The 20,382-nt window shown below is 36.8% G+C and overlaps 2 protein-coding genes across 3 annotated transcripts in view; one reads left to right on the top strand and one right to left on the bottom strand.

Annotated features, from left to right (window-relative positions):
* Positions 1–11,473, top strand: part of LOC135206925 (peptide-N(4)-(N-acetyl-beta-glucosaminyl)asparagine amidase-like) — a 69,017-nt gene extending 57,544 nt beyond the window's left edge. For both annotated transcript variants that reach the window (XM_064238424.1, XM_064238422.1), the window contains exons 8-11: positions 344–492; positions 8,842–9,117; positions 10,699–10,857; positions 11,056–11,473. In XM_064238424.1, the coding sequence (XP_064094494.1) occupies positions 344–492; positions 8,842–9,117; positions 10,699–10,857; positions 11,056–11,231 (760 nt within the window). In that variant the 3' untranslated portion in view covers positions 11,232–11,473. The remainder of the gene's footprint in view (positions 1–343; positions 493–8,841; positions 9,118–10,698; positions 10,858–11,055) is intronic.
* A 1,618-nt stretch (positions 11,474–13,091) lies between these two features.
* The window catches only part of LOC135206926 (uncharacterized), a 147,662-nt gene continuing 140,371 nt past the window's right edge, over positions 13,092–20,382 (bottom strand). Inside the window, exon 6 of the mRNA XM_064238427.1 lies at positions 13,092–13,411. The gene's annotated coding sequence lies outside the window, so the exon portion shown is untranslated. The remainder of the gene's footprint in view (positions 13,412–20,382) is intronic.

Here is a 20,382-nt window from a genome sequence, read left to right as displayed (position 1 = left end):
TGACTTACAGCCAGTTTACAAAAAAATATTAAGAGAGAGTGTGAAACTTTTTTCATGTATTCCATTGCCATTTAAGAATTAATTAATTTATTCTAACTAACCACTCTGTAATCTGGTAAAATCACCAATCTGGCACCCTACTTGTCCTAGTGATGCCAGGTTAATGTTAAGTAGCCATTACTGCACATACTTTCCTCTTGTGATACAGCACATACAAGAATAAAAACTGAAAGCTCCATGTAGCATACAAATTTCTTTACAATCCTGAGAAATTTATTGAATGACTGATCATCGTACAGTACAGAGAAAGTACTGAAAGGTTTGACGAAATGAATTCCAACAGTTGCAGGGAAGCATGGCTTGTATCCACTGTTTTAGAGATCAACAAACAACGACAAGCAGCTTTTCCAGATGCCAAAAGACGTTTTCTAGAACATCGCCTTGTTAATGAAGTTGCAGAGTTTTTCAAACCACAGCGTTCCACCAAAGAATGTAAGTTATTTGAGAACATATTGTAGTTTTTAGCTAGGCAAGGATTCAGCACATGAATGTAACCTCATTAATCAATTTTTATGTTTACAAAGTGATTACTACAAAGTAACTATATTAGTGGTTGAAGGCCCCCTTAAGTGCCAGCCTGGTTATTTTTTCTTGTCTTTGTGATCCATCATGGTGTAAAGTAAATTATGGGTATTATGAAAATATTTGTTTTTTGTATTTCTCTCTTTAACCCTATTGATATTGTAGATTTTTTCACTTGCACTGAATTTTCATAAATTTTCCTGGTTTTAATAACAGTTTGTTGCCATGAGAATTTTAAAGTCAGACCCCAGTATCTATTGATTCACTGTAAGCTGATCCAATTACCTGCAGTTAGTCACAAGGAAAATATCCATAATTTTTTTTGTATTCTTTGCCATATATGACCAATAATAATTATTATAAGAAGTACAATATTAGGATTTATAGTATAAGTATCAGCAGGTTGACTGATGTCATTTTATACTACCCAAGTATGTAATTGTAAATTGTTCATTTGTTAATTTTTTTCTTTCTTATACTCTACTGTTTTAAGAAATGCTGTATCCAAAATTTTTATTCTTTACCAATAAGAGGTATTGGGGTTTATATGGGCTCAAACAGGATGTTTGTATGATTGGTATTTGTACTTAAAATACACTGCTACGTAAGGTGTTTGCGATTAGCTGCAGTTAAAAAGATCCCGGGGTGTCCATGGAACATATTACCCGTGAATAATGGGACCCCATTATATTACTCAAGGACACTATATCTCAAAACATTTAAATTCCCAACAATATATGGCTTATAGCTATGTGTGAACACTCCTACAACTGTTACTCTTTCCCAGGTGAAAATTGATCAAATTACCCTATATTCAGACATTTTTTTTCATAAAATATTCAAGCCTTACCTGTTTGCTTTTAATAATAGATAGGAGTAACAGTGGAGATACTGCCAAAGAAATCCGTGACTAAGTGAAGCTGCGAATATAACGGGGGGTCCACTGTATTGTACTATATATTTTTGGTCAATTTACATACACGTACTATGTGTCAAGCAAACATAGATACAGTATTAATTTTTAATTGAAAAACAATGTATAGTACAGAATTATTCCTATATGTTAAAGAAATAATTTTTATTTTGTTCATGAATCTTACCTGCCAGATATATATATAGCTGTATTCTCCGAAGTCCGACAGAATTTCAAAAAACTCCCGGCACACGCAGTGGCGGCCAGGTGGTAGTACCATTCCCGCCGCTGGGGGAGGCGGGCGTAAGGAACCATTCCCATTTTCTGTCAGATATTTTTCTGTCGCCGGTGCAGACAACAAGTGTTTTCTGCACCTCCGTCATTGGATTTGGAACTCTTTGGTCACTTGAGTATCCGATTGATTTTTGGTTATTTGATTAGGATCGGTGGTTAGGCATACGCTAATTGTGGATTGTTTTTATTTTGGCTTGATTTTTCCTTAAACTTACGATGTCTGGATCTAGTTCGACTAGGCCAGAGTATGTTGTGGTGGAAGAATGCAAGGTTAGGCTACCGAAAACTTCGGTAGACCCTCATACAGTGTGGCGCGAATTGTAGGAAACATGTTTGTATGTTTGATGAGCGCTGCAACGAGTGTGAAAAATATGTCTGATTCTGCGTGGAAGGCTTATGAATCATAGGTACGTAAACTAGAAACGTGATAGGTGTAAGGAGGTCTTCCTCCAGGCGTGTAACACAAGTTACCCGTCCAGTAGAATTTATCCCTCCAAAGACCTGTGATGCCTTCGGGCCCTACATAGTGTCTTTGGAGGGTAATACCCTATCTGTGATTCTTAAATCTCTGCGTAGCCTGAATCATGTTTGCATTGGAAAGTTATAGTAGTGTAGTGAAGAATAGTGATAATGCCATGAGTGTTCATTCTATCGCGTAAGCGTATAATTCTCATTGACAAAACACTACCGCGTGATGGCTCTCCCTACCTCGGTGAGGCAGAATGTAGTAGGGAGGTAGCTGTCCAAGTGTCTAAAATACTCTACGTTTGTTCATAAACTTACCAGTCAGATATATGTCTATATATATCTGCCGGGTAAAGGTGAACAAGCGATGTTGTATCATAGTAATATTATTTTTGCCCTTACGTCATATTACTATCAAACTTGTGTGGTTCAAGTTATATACTCATACCATAGTTACTCCTACGGAGGACAACCGAGAGTACGATTATTCTTATTACATTTAATCGGTTCTCCCTGCAACTATTCAGGGGTTGCCGGTTTCCCTATTTTTAAAAACATTTAAGGTATTGTTATGACAAATAACCAAGTTAGCCTTTTCCTTTATAGTTTAGCAAATTCAGTTTCGCTTAAATATACTAGTTTGATGGATTTTGGTTTCTGCTCTATAAGATAGTAAACCTATTCATTCGTAGAATGGTAGGTGGCCAACTCAGGCAGAGCAGTGCGAGAACGACGAACGTTCTCAGAGTCTGCTGTCACTAATGCGTAATGCCAGTGCTCAGTTCCATCTGATTGTCTGCTATGCGCAGTAGGTTACGTCTCTCTCTCTCCTGCGGGATTGACGGACTAACCGTATTTCTACCCTACAATCACGGCCTTAGCCTCGGGTTGAAGGGAATTCTAGCATACATGGCTGAACATCTTCACTTTGCGAGAATTTTTCATAAAAAAAAAAAAAAAAAAAAAAAAAAAAAAAAAAAAAAAAAAAAAAAAAAAGAAAAAAAAAAAAAAAAAAAAAAAAAAAAAAAAAAAAAAAATTATATATATTTGTGTATGTAGTATGTGTATATATGTGTGTGTGTATATATATATATATATATATATATATATATATATATATATAATATAGTAATATATATATATATATATATATATATATATATATATATAATATATATATATATATAGTATATATATGTATGGTTATATATGTATAAATGTATGTATGTATATATATATATGTATTAGAACCTTTTTTCGGTTCTGTTTACCGCATGGTAACAGAATTCTGTCCGAGTCTACGGCGGCATAACACACATGATTTCCCTCGGCAAACAAACAAGAATGATGTGCAAGAGATGCAGTCAATTAGTTCGCCGAGACGTCCCTTTGCTCGATTATGAAGGGGACTCCTTCCGCTGCCAAATACGACAGCGCCGAGCGCGACGCTCGGCAGGACGCTTGGATGGACGCACAACGTAATGCTTCTTCAGACATTCGCCGAGAATCAGAGAATAGTAATGGATCTCAGGAAGGAGACTTTTAGGAAGAAACAAATGAACAATCTTCTACAGTGTCTTCAAATTACTCCTGTTTAATGAAACGCAGCCTATTAGGGAAGGAAAACATGCTCGGTGAGGGAATGAATGAATTGCAGGGGACCATTTCCTCGCTGGAGAAGTTTGTTTTCCCTGAATAGACTGAAATTCACACCTCTCCAGTTTTTCCTGCAGAAAAACTGGAGGAATAGCATAGATGATCTAGAAATGATTCTGAACATCTCTCATAGTCAAGATTCGTCTATAGGTGATGTCATGGCTCATAATCTCATAGAATTTGAATCTTGAAAGATTACTTTAGTCTTCAGAGACGTCCTCCCCGCGCAGGAGTTGGAACTCTCGGAGGGTGTCTCGCTCCCTCTGAGGAGAACGAAGACGATATAGGTCGCACAGGCGGCCGTCGTCTTTGGTTCCTCGGAGGGGGACGCTTCTCGTCCGTTAGCTCCTTCTGCTTTGCAGTCGTCTCCTGGGCAATTGGAAGACTTTCTGCAGTAAAAGAAGAGCTGAGATGTATGATGTAGGGTCTCAGGGAGGGGGAGGGGGACGCTTCACGTCCTCTCTCTTTTCTACTGTGTTGCGATCTTCACCGGAGAGGACGTCTTCCGATGAGTATGCTTTTGAGCGCTTCGGTCGCTCCTAAGATATATCCTTGGCGGTCCATGTGAGAAGGAGGAGGGCTTCCCCTCGCCCATCGTCTTCTCAAAGGATCAGCCTTTTTGCCTGAGAAGGAATGTTCTCCATCGAAAAGGATGATTGTGTCTTTGCAACAACAACTTGTTTGTTGATTGCAGTGAGAAAGGCAAAGCCACATCGTGAGAGGAAGGATGATAGGCTGCCAATCAAGAGTACAGGCAGTCCCTTCTCCTTCTCCTCGTTCCGCTCTTTCGCCAGTTGCCTTGCTCTCTAGTTTTCATGCAGCTCTCCAGAGGTTGTCTAGAGAGCACAGTTACCATCTTCCCGAACGTGTGTCAGTTGAGAAGAAGAAGAGGTCTTGGTTCGATGGCTTTGAGCCTCTTTTGAAGAATAGTTTCAGCCTGCGGCCCCTCAGTCTCCTCCTTCGCAATTGTTATCTTCGAAGGACGACTGGCTCATTCATGCCTCCACTCAAACGCGGTGTCTGAAGGATTTTCAAACAACTTAATCGTTGGTGAAGTCCCTGGAACTACTGGGGAATTTCGAAAAGTCACATCTGATCCAACCCAATCCATCGTGTATCTGGGATTCAGATGGATTCAGTGTGGCTTTTCGAGCTTTTCCGTCCCAGGGACGTCAGCAGCAAGGCTTAGACAAAGTGTTAGCCTTCCTAAGGAAAGATTCGTGCTCGGTGAGGGAATGGATGAGTCTAACTGGGGACCATTTCCTCGCTGGAGAAGTTTGTTTCCTTGGGGAGACTGCACCTCAGACCGTTACATTTTTTTCTCAAGTACAATTGGAAAAAAAAAAAACCAAGAATCTACACATGATCTTGGAAATTTCAGGAGAGGTAAAACATCACTTGAAATGTTGGCTAGATCCAGTGTAGCTGTCGGAGGGCGTGTCTCTCAAGCTTCAGAGCCCCGACCTAGTGTTGTTCTCCGACGCATCCACCACGGGATGGGAAGCATCATTAGGGGGAAAGAAGTGGCAGGCACCTGGAGAGGGGAACAGGTGTCCTGGCACATAAACCTAAAGGAAATGGTAGCCATCTTTTTAGCTCTCCAGTTTTTCCAAGAAAAAGTCTCTCGTCGAATAGTCCAAGTCAACTCAGACAACACCACAGCTCTGGCGTACTTGAAGAAGTAGGGAGGAACACAGTCTCAGTCCCTTTTTGCTCTGGCAAAGGAGATCTTGCTGTGGGCAAGGGCACTGGACGTCATGATCCTTACGAAGTTTGTAGCATGAGTAGAGAATGTCTGGGCAGATCTCCTCAGCAGACGAGGTCAACTTCTGCCAACCGAGTAGACTCTGCTTTGGAGGTATGCCAAGAGCTGTGGGGGTTATGGGGACGTCCGCTCGTGGATATCTTTGCGACGTCCAGAACGAAGAGGCTTCCACTGTACTGCTCCCCAGTACTCGACCCAGCTGCAGTGACGATAGACACACTTCTCTGGGACTGGACGGGGATGGACCTGTACGCCTTTCCCCGTTCAAGATCTTAGGGGAAGTCATGAGAAAGTTTGCGGTGTCGGAAGGGACGAGAATGACTTTGTTCGCCCCGTTCTGGCCTGCGAGAGAGTGGTTCACAGAGGTCATGGCCTTTGCAGTAGACTTCCCGAGGACGCTTCCAGTAAGGACAGATCTACTCAGACAGCCCCACTTCGAGAGGTACCACAGAAGCCTCTTCGCTCTGAGTCTGACTGCATTCAGACTATCCAAAAGTTGGCCAGAGCGAGAGGCTTCTATACGTCAATGGCGAAAGCTATCGCCAGTGCAAGAAGAGCGTTTTCCAACGCAGTGTACAATCGAAGTGGATAGTCTTCAGGAGTTGGTGCAAGAAGAACGGCATTTTCCTCCACCACGACCTGTGAGCCAGATTGCTGACTTCCTTTTCTGAGAAGGGATCTAAAACTTGCAGTCTCTACAATCAAGGGTTATAAGAGTGTGCTTTTAGTTGTCTTTAGGCACAGAGGCCTGGACTTGGCGGACAACAGAGACCTTCACGATCTCTTGAGATCTTTCGAAACGATGAAGGTTCAACAACCCAAGTTGCCGTCTTGGAACTTGGATGTAGTTCTGAAGTTCCTCATGTCCAGTCCGTTTGAACCTATGCATGAAGTGCGAGCTTTTATGAATTCTTCTTGGTTCCATAACAATATGTCATAAAGGACATATGAGCTGTCACTTACGGGAGATGCAATTCTGTGTTGACCTCCCGTTACACGAAGGATGTCAATTCAACCTACAAGAGATCCTTTTCTCTTGGTTGTTCGTGTCTGCGGATACGTTGCTGGGATAGGGAGCCGACACTGATCCTTAAACTAGTGAGTTAATTTTTAGTTTAACTCTTTTTAAAATTAAGCGCTAACCCTCGTGTTAGGATCAGGTTGATCGGGATCGGTGTTGTGCTCCTTAATTATGCCTAATAGGACATGAGGTATATGGTCATATGAGTGGATTAGCACCCATTGACAAATGCCAGTTAGGCTTGCCGAGTAAGTGGATAAGACCCATCGGCAAACCCACAAGAACTCTTACCCATAGGTCACATCCTCGCTGAGGCTCTTGAGACGAAGCAGACTCCTAAGCAATAGCTAGGAAGTCAACCCTCCGTCTGAAAAGATAGGAACCAAGGTTTATAAGAGGTCCTTCTGATAACTTGTGGTGTTTGGTCAGGAAGCCAAGGTTACCAGTGTCAAAGAATGCTTTGGCTTTTTTCTTGAGGGGCACCATCAAGGAAGTGCATTCATCCTGTCAAGACAGTGATATGAAAGTGTTGAAGGTGAATGCGCATGGACTGAGGGCTATTTCTACGTCGGTAGCCTTCCAAAAGAACATGGCACTCAATGACATCTTGAATGCCACATTTTGGCGTAGTAATTCAGTGTTTGCCTCTCACTACCTTCGGGATGGTGAGGATTACATACGAGAACTGCTACTCTTTGGGCCCATATGTCGCAGCAGACAATATATTGGGGACAGAGAGTAGCACTCTTCCTATCTTTTAGAAAATAATATGTTAGTTTGGACTTTTTAATTTTATTTCTTTTTATTTTTTATTTTTATTATGTTTATGTAGGTGTTTAGTTTTTTGTGGTCTTGGGTAGGCCGCCTTAGGCGGCCTTCCCTCCATTAGCCTTGGTTTTACGAAGTTTAACCAGATAGGCTAGGTCAGGTGGTAATGTTTTTGCTTCGCCCTCATAGTAGGGTAAAATGTTTTTGTCACAGTGTGGTCACGCCCCCATTGACAAATCATCTGGAGCGCACCAGCTACATAGGTCACGTCCTTGCTGGCACCTCCAGTGAAGCATTAACAGCATTCGGTGTCTAAACAACACCTATATGATCTGTCACATTGTGGTCACGCTCCCCGTGACAGTTCATTAGAGCGCACCAGCTACACAGGTCACGTCCTTGCTGGCACCTCTAGGAATGCAGTACCGAAATTGGAGGTCTATAATATAGGATCTAGTTGCATTGTGGTCACGCCCCCGTTGACAGATCCTCTAGAACTCAACAGCTTCACAGGTCACTACCTAGCTGGAGTCTCTAGTAAAGCAGATGCAGACTTGGGTGACGGTACTCACGAAGTCAGCTATGCTAACAGTTAAGGAACCAAAATATCAATCATATATATGAAATTGTTTCCAAAATCGAATCTGTCTCCCCCTTCCTCCAAAGGTGGGATTCAGCTATATATATATCTGGCAGGTAAGATTCATGAACAAAATGATATTGTTATGATACAATAAAGTTTGTTCATACTTACCTGGCAGATATATATAATCAAAGTGCCCACCCACCTCCCCTCAGGAGACAGTGGCACTAGAAAAAATCTGACAGAAATGGGAATGGTTCCTTACGCCCGCCTCCCAGCGGCGGGAATGGGTACTACCACCTGGCCGACCACTGCGTGTGCCGGGAGTTTTTTGAAATTCTGTCGGACTTCGGAGAATACAGCTATATATATATCTGCCAGGTAAGTATGAACAAACTTTATTGTATCATAACAATATCATATTTATGTTTCAGTGATAAAGTCAAGTCTTTTGTTTTCTATTGTCTGGTTACAGTTACCTCGCTGAAAACTCATATGTTGAAGTGGTATCTCGGAATGATCTGGGATAACAGCTCATGAGGGAGGGTCATAAAACTTTATGCTGTTATGCTTGGTGGTTGAGCATGATATAAGGTCTTAAAATTGTTTGTAAATCTCTCAGAGAAATTTTTAAGCTATACTTAATATTTGAGGATATATTTATTTGAATGTTAAACTGAAATCATTCCCCCCCCTAAAAATAAGATTGTTGTAAGCATAATTAAGTGGTATAGAATTAAATGGTTTATGGCATATTTTTTCACATTCCTGAGACAGTGATTTTTGTTATACAGCTGAAATGGAAGGGAGGATTTCGGGTTCCTTAGCTTGGCGTTTAGCAAGAGGAGAAACCCAGTGCGAAGAGACCCCAAGCTATGTATTCAAGATAACCCCAGAGGAACACGCAGAGAAAGAGTTTCTTGTTAAATATTCATGTGCCCGAAATGAATATGTCCGAGTAACATCTGCAGGGGAGAGTAAAAAAGGCTGGGAAAATGGCATTCATTCATCAAAAAACATTTTTAGAAAGGAGGAAACAGACTGGCAGATGGTATACCTAGCAAGGACAGGTAAGTAATTCTTTTGTAAAGAAAAAAAATCTGAAACAATATTTGTGACACAGTACAAAGTTTTCTCTTAGGTAGGCATTTGTCTTTCATATTTTTAGCAATACTTAATTTGTTTTTTCTGTGGACTCTGAATTCAGAACTGTATCATCATTTACCACCCCTGTAGGATGGTACTTATTACATCGTTCTGTGATTAAATCATAAACAATGGTAATAGTTTTTTGTTTTACAGGAGTTCCTTACTTTTATTTTTTATCTGCCATCATTATTTGTTATGCATTTTCCTTTTTGGCTTTGTCATCATCATGCTCTGGGACTACCAGATGAGCTTTGTTGGGGGTGGGGGAAGGGGGGGCATAATAGTCAGATAAAGCTCACATCAGTTTCTGTTGGGATTAGTTTGGCTTTCTTAATTTGATGTTTGTCATATGCTGGTGACTGGTTTCCTTCTCAGTTGTCTTTAAAATAGTGATTTAAGAAAAAGGGCCATGAACTGTCTGATAATAGTATTGTCACTGTGGCCTCTTGAGTGGTCAGCTGTACCCTGGTGTTGCTCCTGGTGCTTCTTTTGTGGTGGATGGTTTGATTGTCATTAGGCAAGTACTTTTTTTCCAAGTTTCAATCTTGATCCAGATAACTCTTGTTGCTGATGTTGCTACCTTTTCTGTTGTAACTTCTTTGCTGCTTCACCCATCAGAGGGAGTAGAGAACCTTTCTTGGCACTTCATGTGAATCTGTCTGCTGCTACCATGGACTTCCTGTGTGCTCTTTGACTGCCAGTGATGCACCTGCTTTCCATTTGACCCTTGTCCACAACTTAAGGGGTTCTTTGCTTGCTCCTGCCCACAAGTTCTCAGGCTTCTCTGGCACCAGCCATTCACTTGTTTATGACTGGCTCCTGACAGTTTTACTTGTTTCCATTTATTGCCAGCAATACTCTTTCCTCCAGCCTGTCTTGCTAGTGATCTACAGGTACTCCTCTACCTACTCTTGAGCCCCCTCTAGATCCTTGGTTCTTCACTAATTGCTAGTCAGTGTAAGGCATCTTTTGTTTCATCCATTATGCAGTGTGGAAGAAAACTAAAAAGATAAAAAGGTTATTTACCCCTGGTCCTCCATCAGTATTAAAAATGTCATTTCACAGAGAAAAGAGAAAAATGCTTTAGCTAAACATGGTGCAACTTCTCCAGGATACCTGTACAGACTTACGAAAGATCAAATACCAGTTGACTTTACACCAACAAAGAAAGATTTTTACAGTTCCATTTACCAAAAGAATTAGATTCATCCATAGCAACATGCAATGACACAACTCCAGCCTTGACCAAATCCCTTTATGTAATTAGTATAGGAACTGGATTACATGCAGCCAGATTATTAAAGATATACATTGTTTATTTGTCATGAGCTTGTAACTTGAATTGTGTACTGTACGTATACCCTTCAGTTCTACCCATAATGTATAGTAGATTTGGTTTTGCAGTACTTTAATCATGAAATTTTAAAAAATTTCTAACACATTTCTGTTTATCTTTATTTCTCTGACCTTCCAATACTAAAAGTACCTTACAATTTTTTTAGAGGGAAGTGATACTGGAGAAGTAACCTGGCTTATTGACTGGACTGGTACAGGATTGAAACCAAAGTCTATCCTAAGTGTAGTTCACCATACTACTTATGAAGATGGAATTGTGTCTTGGCAGTTATGCACAGGTGACAAATGTTTTATGGGGAACGAAGGTAAGTTGTAAAAATTACTTAGACATCTCACTAAAATCTCTCTTGGATAAATATTGCATATTGAATTATTTGAAGACATTGCCAAATGGCGTATTGTAATTATTGGAAGACAGTTAAATTTATCTGTTGATATGACAAGCCACTGTAATTGCAGTAATATGGGTGTTGCATTCTTAAATATTTCTTCTATTATTGCAGAAGGTGTAATAGAAATTTCAGAAAAAGAACTTGAAGACAATCCCTCAAAACTTGAGATATCAGTAGTTTTGCAGAAGGGGAAAGGAGATTGTGCATGGCAGCATGCACAACTTTTCAGACAAGCTGATAAAGCAACAGAGCAATTTCCTTTCATGATTCACATCAAGTACCAGTAGAAGTTGACAGGTTAAGTAATATGTAATTTGGTGACTGTGATTTTTATGCAGACATTTTCATGTTTTTTCTACCAAATTTGCCGGTTTCACATTAATAATTAAATATTTAAAAATGTAGAGCGCAAGAATAGGATCACTGTGCTTTATGGATTCTTGACAGAATCATTTTATAATTAGCATAAAAGACATTGAAGGTTATCTTTGTTATGTACAGGGTGGTACTAAAAAAAAAAAATTACAAATTCTTCCTAGGAGCATTATTTGGAAGGAAGAGGCACATTTTGGATGAATCTTGAAATAACATGTTAGTTCCAAGGTATGAACACAATACTGTAATAGTAAAATGAACACTCTGCCATAAGGTTATATATAGGAACGCAAATGGAGATTTGTACCAACATTCCAGTTTTTAGGAAATCTAAATTGTATTACTCAAAAAAGGGGGATATACCTTTTGAAAAATATTCCATTTAAATACAGTATTAGTTAAATGAATGATTCAGGTAAGTAATCCTTATTAGGTAAATAAAATATATTCAGGCTGTTTATAATGAATGTTGAAATCTTGTTGAGAACTATTTGTCAGGGAAGTCAATGGTTTTAAGACTTTTTCACAATGAAATTATTCCAAATATTTCTTATCTATTTAGGGAAGACAGCATCAGAGCCAGGGAATATTTTTACCCTCTTTCTCTTTGCAACTTTCAGTGATAAGTTTTAGTCCTTTTTTATTGAGATTAAAGTAAATGCACATTGTCAAATGCATTGTAACAGATACCGTGTGGACAGGGCCTTAGAATGCATTTATTTTAAGCATTTAAATTGCTTATCTTATGGAAAAAATTACCATTTGAAATTGCTAACTTGGAAAGCCTGACATTTATTTCTTGTTTGTTTATTGATCGTTAGTGTCAGAAATTTGGTTTGTTCTTGTATTCTTACTGGCTCCTTTTTTTGCAATGTTCATTGAGATTACATTAGGGAGACTGAATTTGACAAATCCTGGTATCCAGTGATGGTCCAATATTTTTTTTATGTATTGTGTTCTCGAGATGGTTTTTATTGCTAGAATATTCAGACCAAGTGCAAATTTTGAGGAAAAAATTGGGGGATACATTGATATATAAAGTTTAACTTTCTCAGATAAATGGTTTTTATTGCTAGAATATTCAGGTAGTATACCAAATGCAAAGTTTGAGGAAAAAATTGGGGGATACATACTTTGATATATAAAGTTTAACTTTCTCAGAAAAATGCATCCATTTGTTTTTTAGTAAAAACTAATATGAAAGGTGTCAATTTATTTTGTTACAGAAAGATTGAATAATATTTATTTTACAATGAAAAGAATGGTACTGTATGCTTTTGCGTTTACATTGTGGCCAGACTTGCAGCTAATAGGAGAGAAAGATTGAATAATTATTTATTTTACATGGAAAAGAATGGTACTGTATGCTCTTGCGGTTACATTGTGCCAGACTTGTAGCTAATAGGAGAGCTCCTGTACCATGGCCATCCAAACACAAATGCACCTGCCTTCTTTGAAACAAGCTTTCAGGTATAAATACTCCATGTACTCTACCTTTGGTACCATTCACCCTTCCCTAAATGGTGGATACTGAAACATCAGGATAATAAATGAACTTTAAACAGCTGCTTTATACTTTATTTGCAGAGGTTTAGAAAAATATACACACCAAGTTGAGAAAGCAATACGTATCAGCTCAGTGTCATACAGGGTGCCATTCTTTTCAGCTAAGTTTGTCACAAAGAGGATCTTTTTCCTAAGACATTGTTATTAAGGTATAATTGAAAAGTTTAATGTATAGATAAAAGTTTGTAATGTTAAACACTTTTATGGTTAACAGTGTTTGCTACTGAAATAGCTTAAAATACATCATGTTAGCCTTTTTTTTGTCTGTTAGCAGAATATGAAGGAGGCTTCACTGTTAAATCCTTCACAACTTAGAATAAAGTGGCTGTTATCGTCTTACACAAGTTACACTAAGGCTACGTCCCCACCGAATCCGTTGAGTGTGTCCAACACTGCCAAAACAGCTTCGTCCGTCTATAAGCGTGTCCGTCTTCTGCATGTTTGGCCCAACCAGACAAACGAGTGGGTCCCAGCAGCACCTGCCATCATGGAGGGAGCGTGCAAGTTTTTGCTCTACGATTCATTGCTGTCAACCAAATTAGAAGTGTTGAACAACAGGAAAATCTGGACTCATGACAAATTCATAACAAGGAAAGAGTGGAGAATATGCAACACTCATAAATTATGACAGCATTCAGTTTTTTTTTTATTGTTGGATGTCGCCAAAAACCTGACTTAATTCACGAGAGCATTAAATATCCAATATAAAAATTTTTGCAAATTTTTATATTGGATATTTATGCTCTCGTGAATTAAGTCAGGTTTTTGGCGACTTCCAACAATAAAAAAAATAAACTGAAAGCAGAAACATATCAATGGTGCAATTCTAAAATCCAAAATATGCATCTTGCATAATATAATATTAACACATGATGGATTTAAAGGTATCGATAGTAACCACAGTAAAATGGTCCTGAATTAGGCCTATGCTCCATTTGTAATGCTAGGAAAAATAATTGTTACAATGAGTGTGCCAAAAATATAAGGCATAAATTTGCTAATTACTTCTGTACTAAACAGAAGTTGCCTGGCAGTATGATTGATAGGTCTATGCAATATTCTCAAAACTGCTTGCTGTAGTTTCCAGATAGTATTCATATTTCCTAATTTATTATAGACCAGTATACTCAAGTTCATGCATATCTTGCTTATTCAATAGTTTGAAAAATAAAGTTTATTAAATAGTTTGAAATATAAAATGTTCTTGCTTATAAATCATCATGATAGTCTAATAAAGGGCAAATTAGATACTTACCGATATCATTAACTTCCAGTTCTGAACCAATCTCCATCCACAATTTCTGGATCACAGTCCGATATTTATAATGATGTCTGGGATTCTATATTGGCTGTCACCAGTACACAGCACTAATGAATTTTTCCTTCATGTGGACCCCAGCTCGGAGAGACATGTCCAACTGTGGCTAAAAACAAAATGTTTTGTTCCTGGTGCGTGCACTCCGATAATGCACATGATACCACCCATGCCCATGTGCTGTGTGGGGTCACTCGTACTTGAATTATGGCAGCTGATTGAGACGCACAAAATGTAACCGTGCTGGATGCACGCAATGGATTCGGTGGGGCCTTAGCCTTAAGATTACCGTACTAATATTAAGTAGAGAGGAGAAATGGAAAGGCGATTCTTCATAACAGACTTGGGTACATAAGGGGAAGTATAGTAATCAAAAACATTGTGGTTGTTAAAAGCCTTCTAGTGACTTGGCCTGATATGGAATTTTTGTGCAACCTTGTGACAGAGTTCTAAAGCATCTGCACACTAGTAATATCCTTGCATTTATGTAAACACTGCTAGTAATAACTGATGCCATCATAAGTTACAGAACAGATTAATACACACTTCATTATTAGCAACGTTATCAAATTTTAATGTACACTTCATTATTAGCAACGTTATCAAATTTTAATGTATACTTTATTATTAGCAACCAGTTATCAAATTTTAATGGTACTGAATATGCAAATGTATACAGATATATTTTTTAATGTAACTTTTATGATATGAAGTTACACTATTACAAGTGCTTGAGTACCCGTACCCTATAGCACCTTCACTCTACATTTTCATATAGGGATACTGGGAGAGAAACTGAATGATAAAAAGCCTAAATATAATTTTTTTTTTTAATATGGACCATCATTACACAAAAAATAATTGTATTAACAGAAATGGCAGAATAGCTTCAAGAGTTAGGAATAGAGTTGATAAATACTACTGCAGAAACAGTATTGCATAACATTAACGCTCAAGGTAAGTGCAATGCAATAAATATTTAAACATTGCAAATGAAACTGTTGTAGAAAATGGTATACAGCATGTTCTTGCAAATGAAACTGTTGTAGAAAATGGTATACAGCATATTCTTACCACTGAAGTCTTGGTAAAATTTAGGGCTGGTGGTATCATTCAGTGAAATTGGAAAAATTACCTTGGATACTAAATGTGAAAAGCATACAGGTATTTTATCATCAACTGAGAAATAACGGGCTAGCTTTATGTTGAACAAACTTATGAAAGCCAAGATTATGATGGGCAAGAATTTTTGTGGTGACCTTGTAATAAGCTCTCATACATTTTTTATTGTACTGGTTTGTAATTAAATTTTATTTATAAATTGTACTGGTTTGTAATTAAATTTTATTTATAAAAAATAAAGTTACAAAAAATGGTATAACCCAGTAGTTTTACAGATTAATTTTTTCCTATTAGAATTACATTATTATTCATCCCTAAAACTACTACAATTTACATAAAGCTACAGGTCTTCACATCTTAGTGTACATGATTCTACCACTATACCACCAAAAAAGGGCCACTTTGACTTAGAAAACCACTGGATTTTAAAATGACATTTACCCAAGCATCTTTGATACAGAGAAAATAATTACCCATCTTAATACCAGAATGGAGAATGACCAAGTCCCCAGGGCTGGGACACTTGATCAGCAAGCCAGAGTTCCCCATAATCATTAAAACTTCTTAACTTAAATGTGGAGAAATAAAATGGTTAAATAATAAGAAGGTGGACTTTCATCCTAGTTGTATATTAATATAGACCCACGAGGGATTATTTTGGTATTACATAGCATTTTATCGTTACTACAAACCAGACAAATATTTGTCAAGCCTTAATTTTCTTTTACATGCTTGGAACATATCCTTTATATAGTTTGCATTCTCATGATGATTTAGAACTTTTGCTGAAGCATCAGCACCTTCCTGGGCCTCTGAAGAGGAAAGGTCATACACAGCACCATATGCAGCACACCACAACAAAAGCCACTTGTTGAGAGGAAAGCACTGTGATAAGGCCACAAAGGAACAATTGCACTATTGTCGGTGCATTGATTCTCTTGGATTGTAGCACATAAGAGAAATTTTTTTATATGATGCATCTCCCTATCAGCCATTAAAGACCTGTGTCTTGGAGGATGCCAGAGCCAAAAAGTGTCCAAGTCATCAGCAGGGTGAATGGAGATGAATCACCAGTCCAAGGCACAATTTTGAACTGGTATACAGTCACGCTGCAAACAAAATGGTGTTCTCGAGAGTTCTGATGGATGACTACTTAAAAGCATGCATCCTTCACGTAAATCAACAGCACGAAAAGTGCCTTCCACCATCACCTCTTCTGGAAGGGGCACAGATTTTGCTTAGTCCAGAGCAAATATCTGGAGCAGTACCTATGAGAGAAAGTGGTAGGCCACATGTCCCTGAAGGGAAAGTGGTTGCCATTCAAAAGAACAGCAGCTACCCAGGGTTCCACCTGTCTATCCAACCTTGCCCAACGGTTCAAAAGGCATGCTCTTATGACAGCTCAGGAGGATTACCAGCCTGAGCATTCTTTTCTTCTTTCAATTCTTTCCTTTCCTAGCCTTGGGGGGGGAGGGAGAAGGTGACAGAGCTGGGAAGGCTCCTCACCCTTTCTGAAGGGAGGCGACTGGGAAACTAGTTACGGCTTAAGAAAAACCTGCAGGATTCCCTACCCACCCTTGAAACCTCAGGGGTGTTTGAAAGCAATTGCCCATTTGATCAGAGGCTACTCTTTAGAAAAAGTAGACAAGCCCACCACCAGACTGTTCTATACCTTACCTTCTAAAGACAAAGTCTGTCCACAGATTAGCAATAGTGTGAGAGGAAAGTCAGCATCTTCCCTCCTAATATCAACAACCTCCTAACTTTGCCCCTCTCATTTGGCTGGGTAAGTTGAGCCACAAGCAGCCTGGATAGAGGTTATGACAAGACTCCACGGCACCTGATTACGAAGCCACAAGGAAAGTACATACACTATCATGTTTTTATCTCTACCTCCAGGGAAAGATTTGCCAAATTGCAGACAGATGAGTCCAAATGTAGGGGGTGTCATTATTTTCAGGAATGTGAATTTATCATCTGGGATGTCAACATGGGGAGGGGGGGTGGAGCTTAATGTGACTCTAGAGCAGGGTTGCCAGATATATTTTCAAAAAGTAGCCCAAATGCTTCCAAAAATTGCAAATTTAGAGTAAAGTAGTTAGTAGCCCAATTTTATTATATATATATACACATATATATAAATATATATATATATATATATATATATAATATATATATATATATAAATAAAAATGATAATATAAATGATATATATAAATATATATATATATAATATATATAAATATAATATATAAAAATATATTATATAAACATCTATAAATATATATTACTAGAATAATATACCAATATAATATATATATATAGATAAATTATAATATATATATATAATAATAATATAAATAAATATAAAATATAAATAAAATATAATAAAATAATATACTAAATATATATAAATATAAATATAAATATAAAATATAATTATATAAATAATAATAAATATATATAAAATATAAGATATATAAATAAAAAATATAATATATATAAATATCAAAATATATAATAAAATATAAAATAGATATATATATATATATATAATATATATATATATATATTATATTAAATATATATATATATATATATATATATAATCTATAGAGAAATATATATATATATATATATAATATATATCTATGTACAATATATTATAATATATATAAATATATAAATATATATAAATGATTATATATATTGATATATACGTCATATACATATAGATATATATTATACTATACTATACTATACATAGACATATACATATCCATATACATATACATATACATTATTACATATACATATACATATAACATATACCTATACAATAATACCATAATACATATACATATAACATATACATCTTAAATACATAAGACATATACATATACATATACATATACCTATAATACCATATACATATACATATACATATACATATACATATACATTAACATATACATAGACATATACATATTACATATACATATATATATATACATATACATATACATATACAGAGACATTATAACTATACATATATATATTATATATATAAATATTATATATAACAATTATATATATAATATATATAATTATCTCTATATTATAGTATCAATAAAACATTTATATGATTACTTACCTACAGTTTTTGGTCCTGCTTGGCTATCTTGCTAGTGAAAATATTTTTAAACAAATCTTTCAGTTTCTTTTTTAAACCATAGTATATATAATTGTTTTGAAAATCAATTGTTTCAAACGTAAACTTCCGAAATGTTTCATATTTGCAATTAAACTAAATAGATTCTTTTGTTGAAAATTAAAATAAAATTGTCTTAATCTTTCAAAAATGAAATTTTGAAAAACAATCTCAAAATTGAACATAAAATTGTCTTAATCTTTCAAAAAATGAAATTTTGAAAAACTATCTCATTTTATTTCATGAAAATACGGTAAATAAAATTCTTTTCTATTCTTTTGTTGAAAATTAATCAAATATATCCAGCAAATCATCCACTAGACATTCTTCATTTTCCTCATTTTTTTCATTTTTGTAGATTGATGAGTCAAAATTTAGCATGGACCTTTTCGGTTCAAATCCTGTACAGCATTTACCATTTAATTCCAAACTGGTCTTTATCCTTAATATTGAGGTTTAAGAGATCTAGGCCCATTCGATTTCTCAACTTGGTTTTTACGCTTGTTACTCTAGAGAAAACCCTTTCTACTAGAGCATTACTTATGGGGAGGCTGTACACTTTTAATGCAAACTCCGATATATCTTTTAAAATAAAGTCACCTCCCGCATTAGTTACACCAATTGCCTTTGTCCAAAACTGATTTCCTGAAGTTGGGATGTCTCCATCACAAATGTTATTCCAGTCTAGGTTCAACAAAGTTCGCCATTGACCTTCAATATCTGCTATTTCAAAGCGATCAGCTAGTTCTAAAGGTAGTTCAGAGAAAGGTGGCCGTGTGTGGCTTAAACAGACAGTTGGTGAAAGGTTCTTTATTTTCTTTAAGGTCTCCATGTTTTCAGGAAGACGAGAAAGTAGTTCCTTACATGCTCTTAAAAGGAATTTGTGGCATCTTGATTTTACATCGTGCAATTCTTGCTCTGAAATTAAATTGGCTTGTTTCTTACTGGATACGAGGGAGGTGAATTCATAACCAAAATCAACATTTTTTAAAGGGAGAAATATGGACGACATATTCAGATCAACTTCAAGCTTAACATAATTTGAAAGTAAAACTCTTCTCAGCATCACCAATGTAAAACACTCTAGCTCTCTGAGTAGGCTACAATGATCTGCTTCTTCTCTTGAAAAAGCAAGTTTATCCTCTCGAAATCATTTAGAAATGGGTCTTAGAAATGTCAAGTAGAGTTCATTTTTATGGTCAGAGTACATAGAGTAGAGTTCTCTAGATACATATTTATCACATGAAGAAGCTGCAAACTGAAAGTGAGTTTTCAGTGCATCCCACTGATCAAGAACTCTCTTTACACTGTTGCTTCTGGCTAGCCACCGGGTGCCAGATAAAGGTATTAATTGCAGAGGATCCTTCCCATCATGAATCAGCTTATAAATTTTCATATAATCCTCTCTTCTCAACGCTGATCTGTGAAACCAGTTATTTGTTTCTCCAAGTATATAATCAATACAAGATGGCATTTCTTCTGATGCGTGAGAACAAGCTAAATGAAGTGAATGACAGGTACACTTTAAAAGAATGAGAATTGAGGAATATCTTTTTTCATAAGCATATACACAGAATGGTGACATCCACAAAGATTTTGAGCACCATCTGTCGCTATTGCAAAGCATTTATTCAAATCCACACCGATTTCTTGAAAATAATCCTTTATGTGCTGATGTAAAGCTTCTGCTGTGGTACTTGTCACTGGGATTAGTCCTAGGAACTGAGACACTATCTTGTTGTGTAATGAACTGTAATAGCGAACACAAACACACAAATGTTTTATGCAAGCAATATCTGTTGATTCATCTATGATTAATGAAAATGCAGAATCTTTTATGTCTGCAACT

The sequence above is a fragment of the Macrobrachium nipponense genome, chromosome 31 (genome assembly GCF_015104395.2).
Source record: "Macrobrachium nipponense isolate FS-2020 chromosome 31, ASM1510439v2, whole genome shotgun sequence".
Lineage (NCBI taxonomy): Eukaryota > Metazoa > Arthropoda > Malacostraca > Decapoda > Palaemonidae > Macrobrachium > Macrobrachium nipponense.
This window is presented reverse-complemented; position numbering and strand designations above follow the sequence as displayed.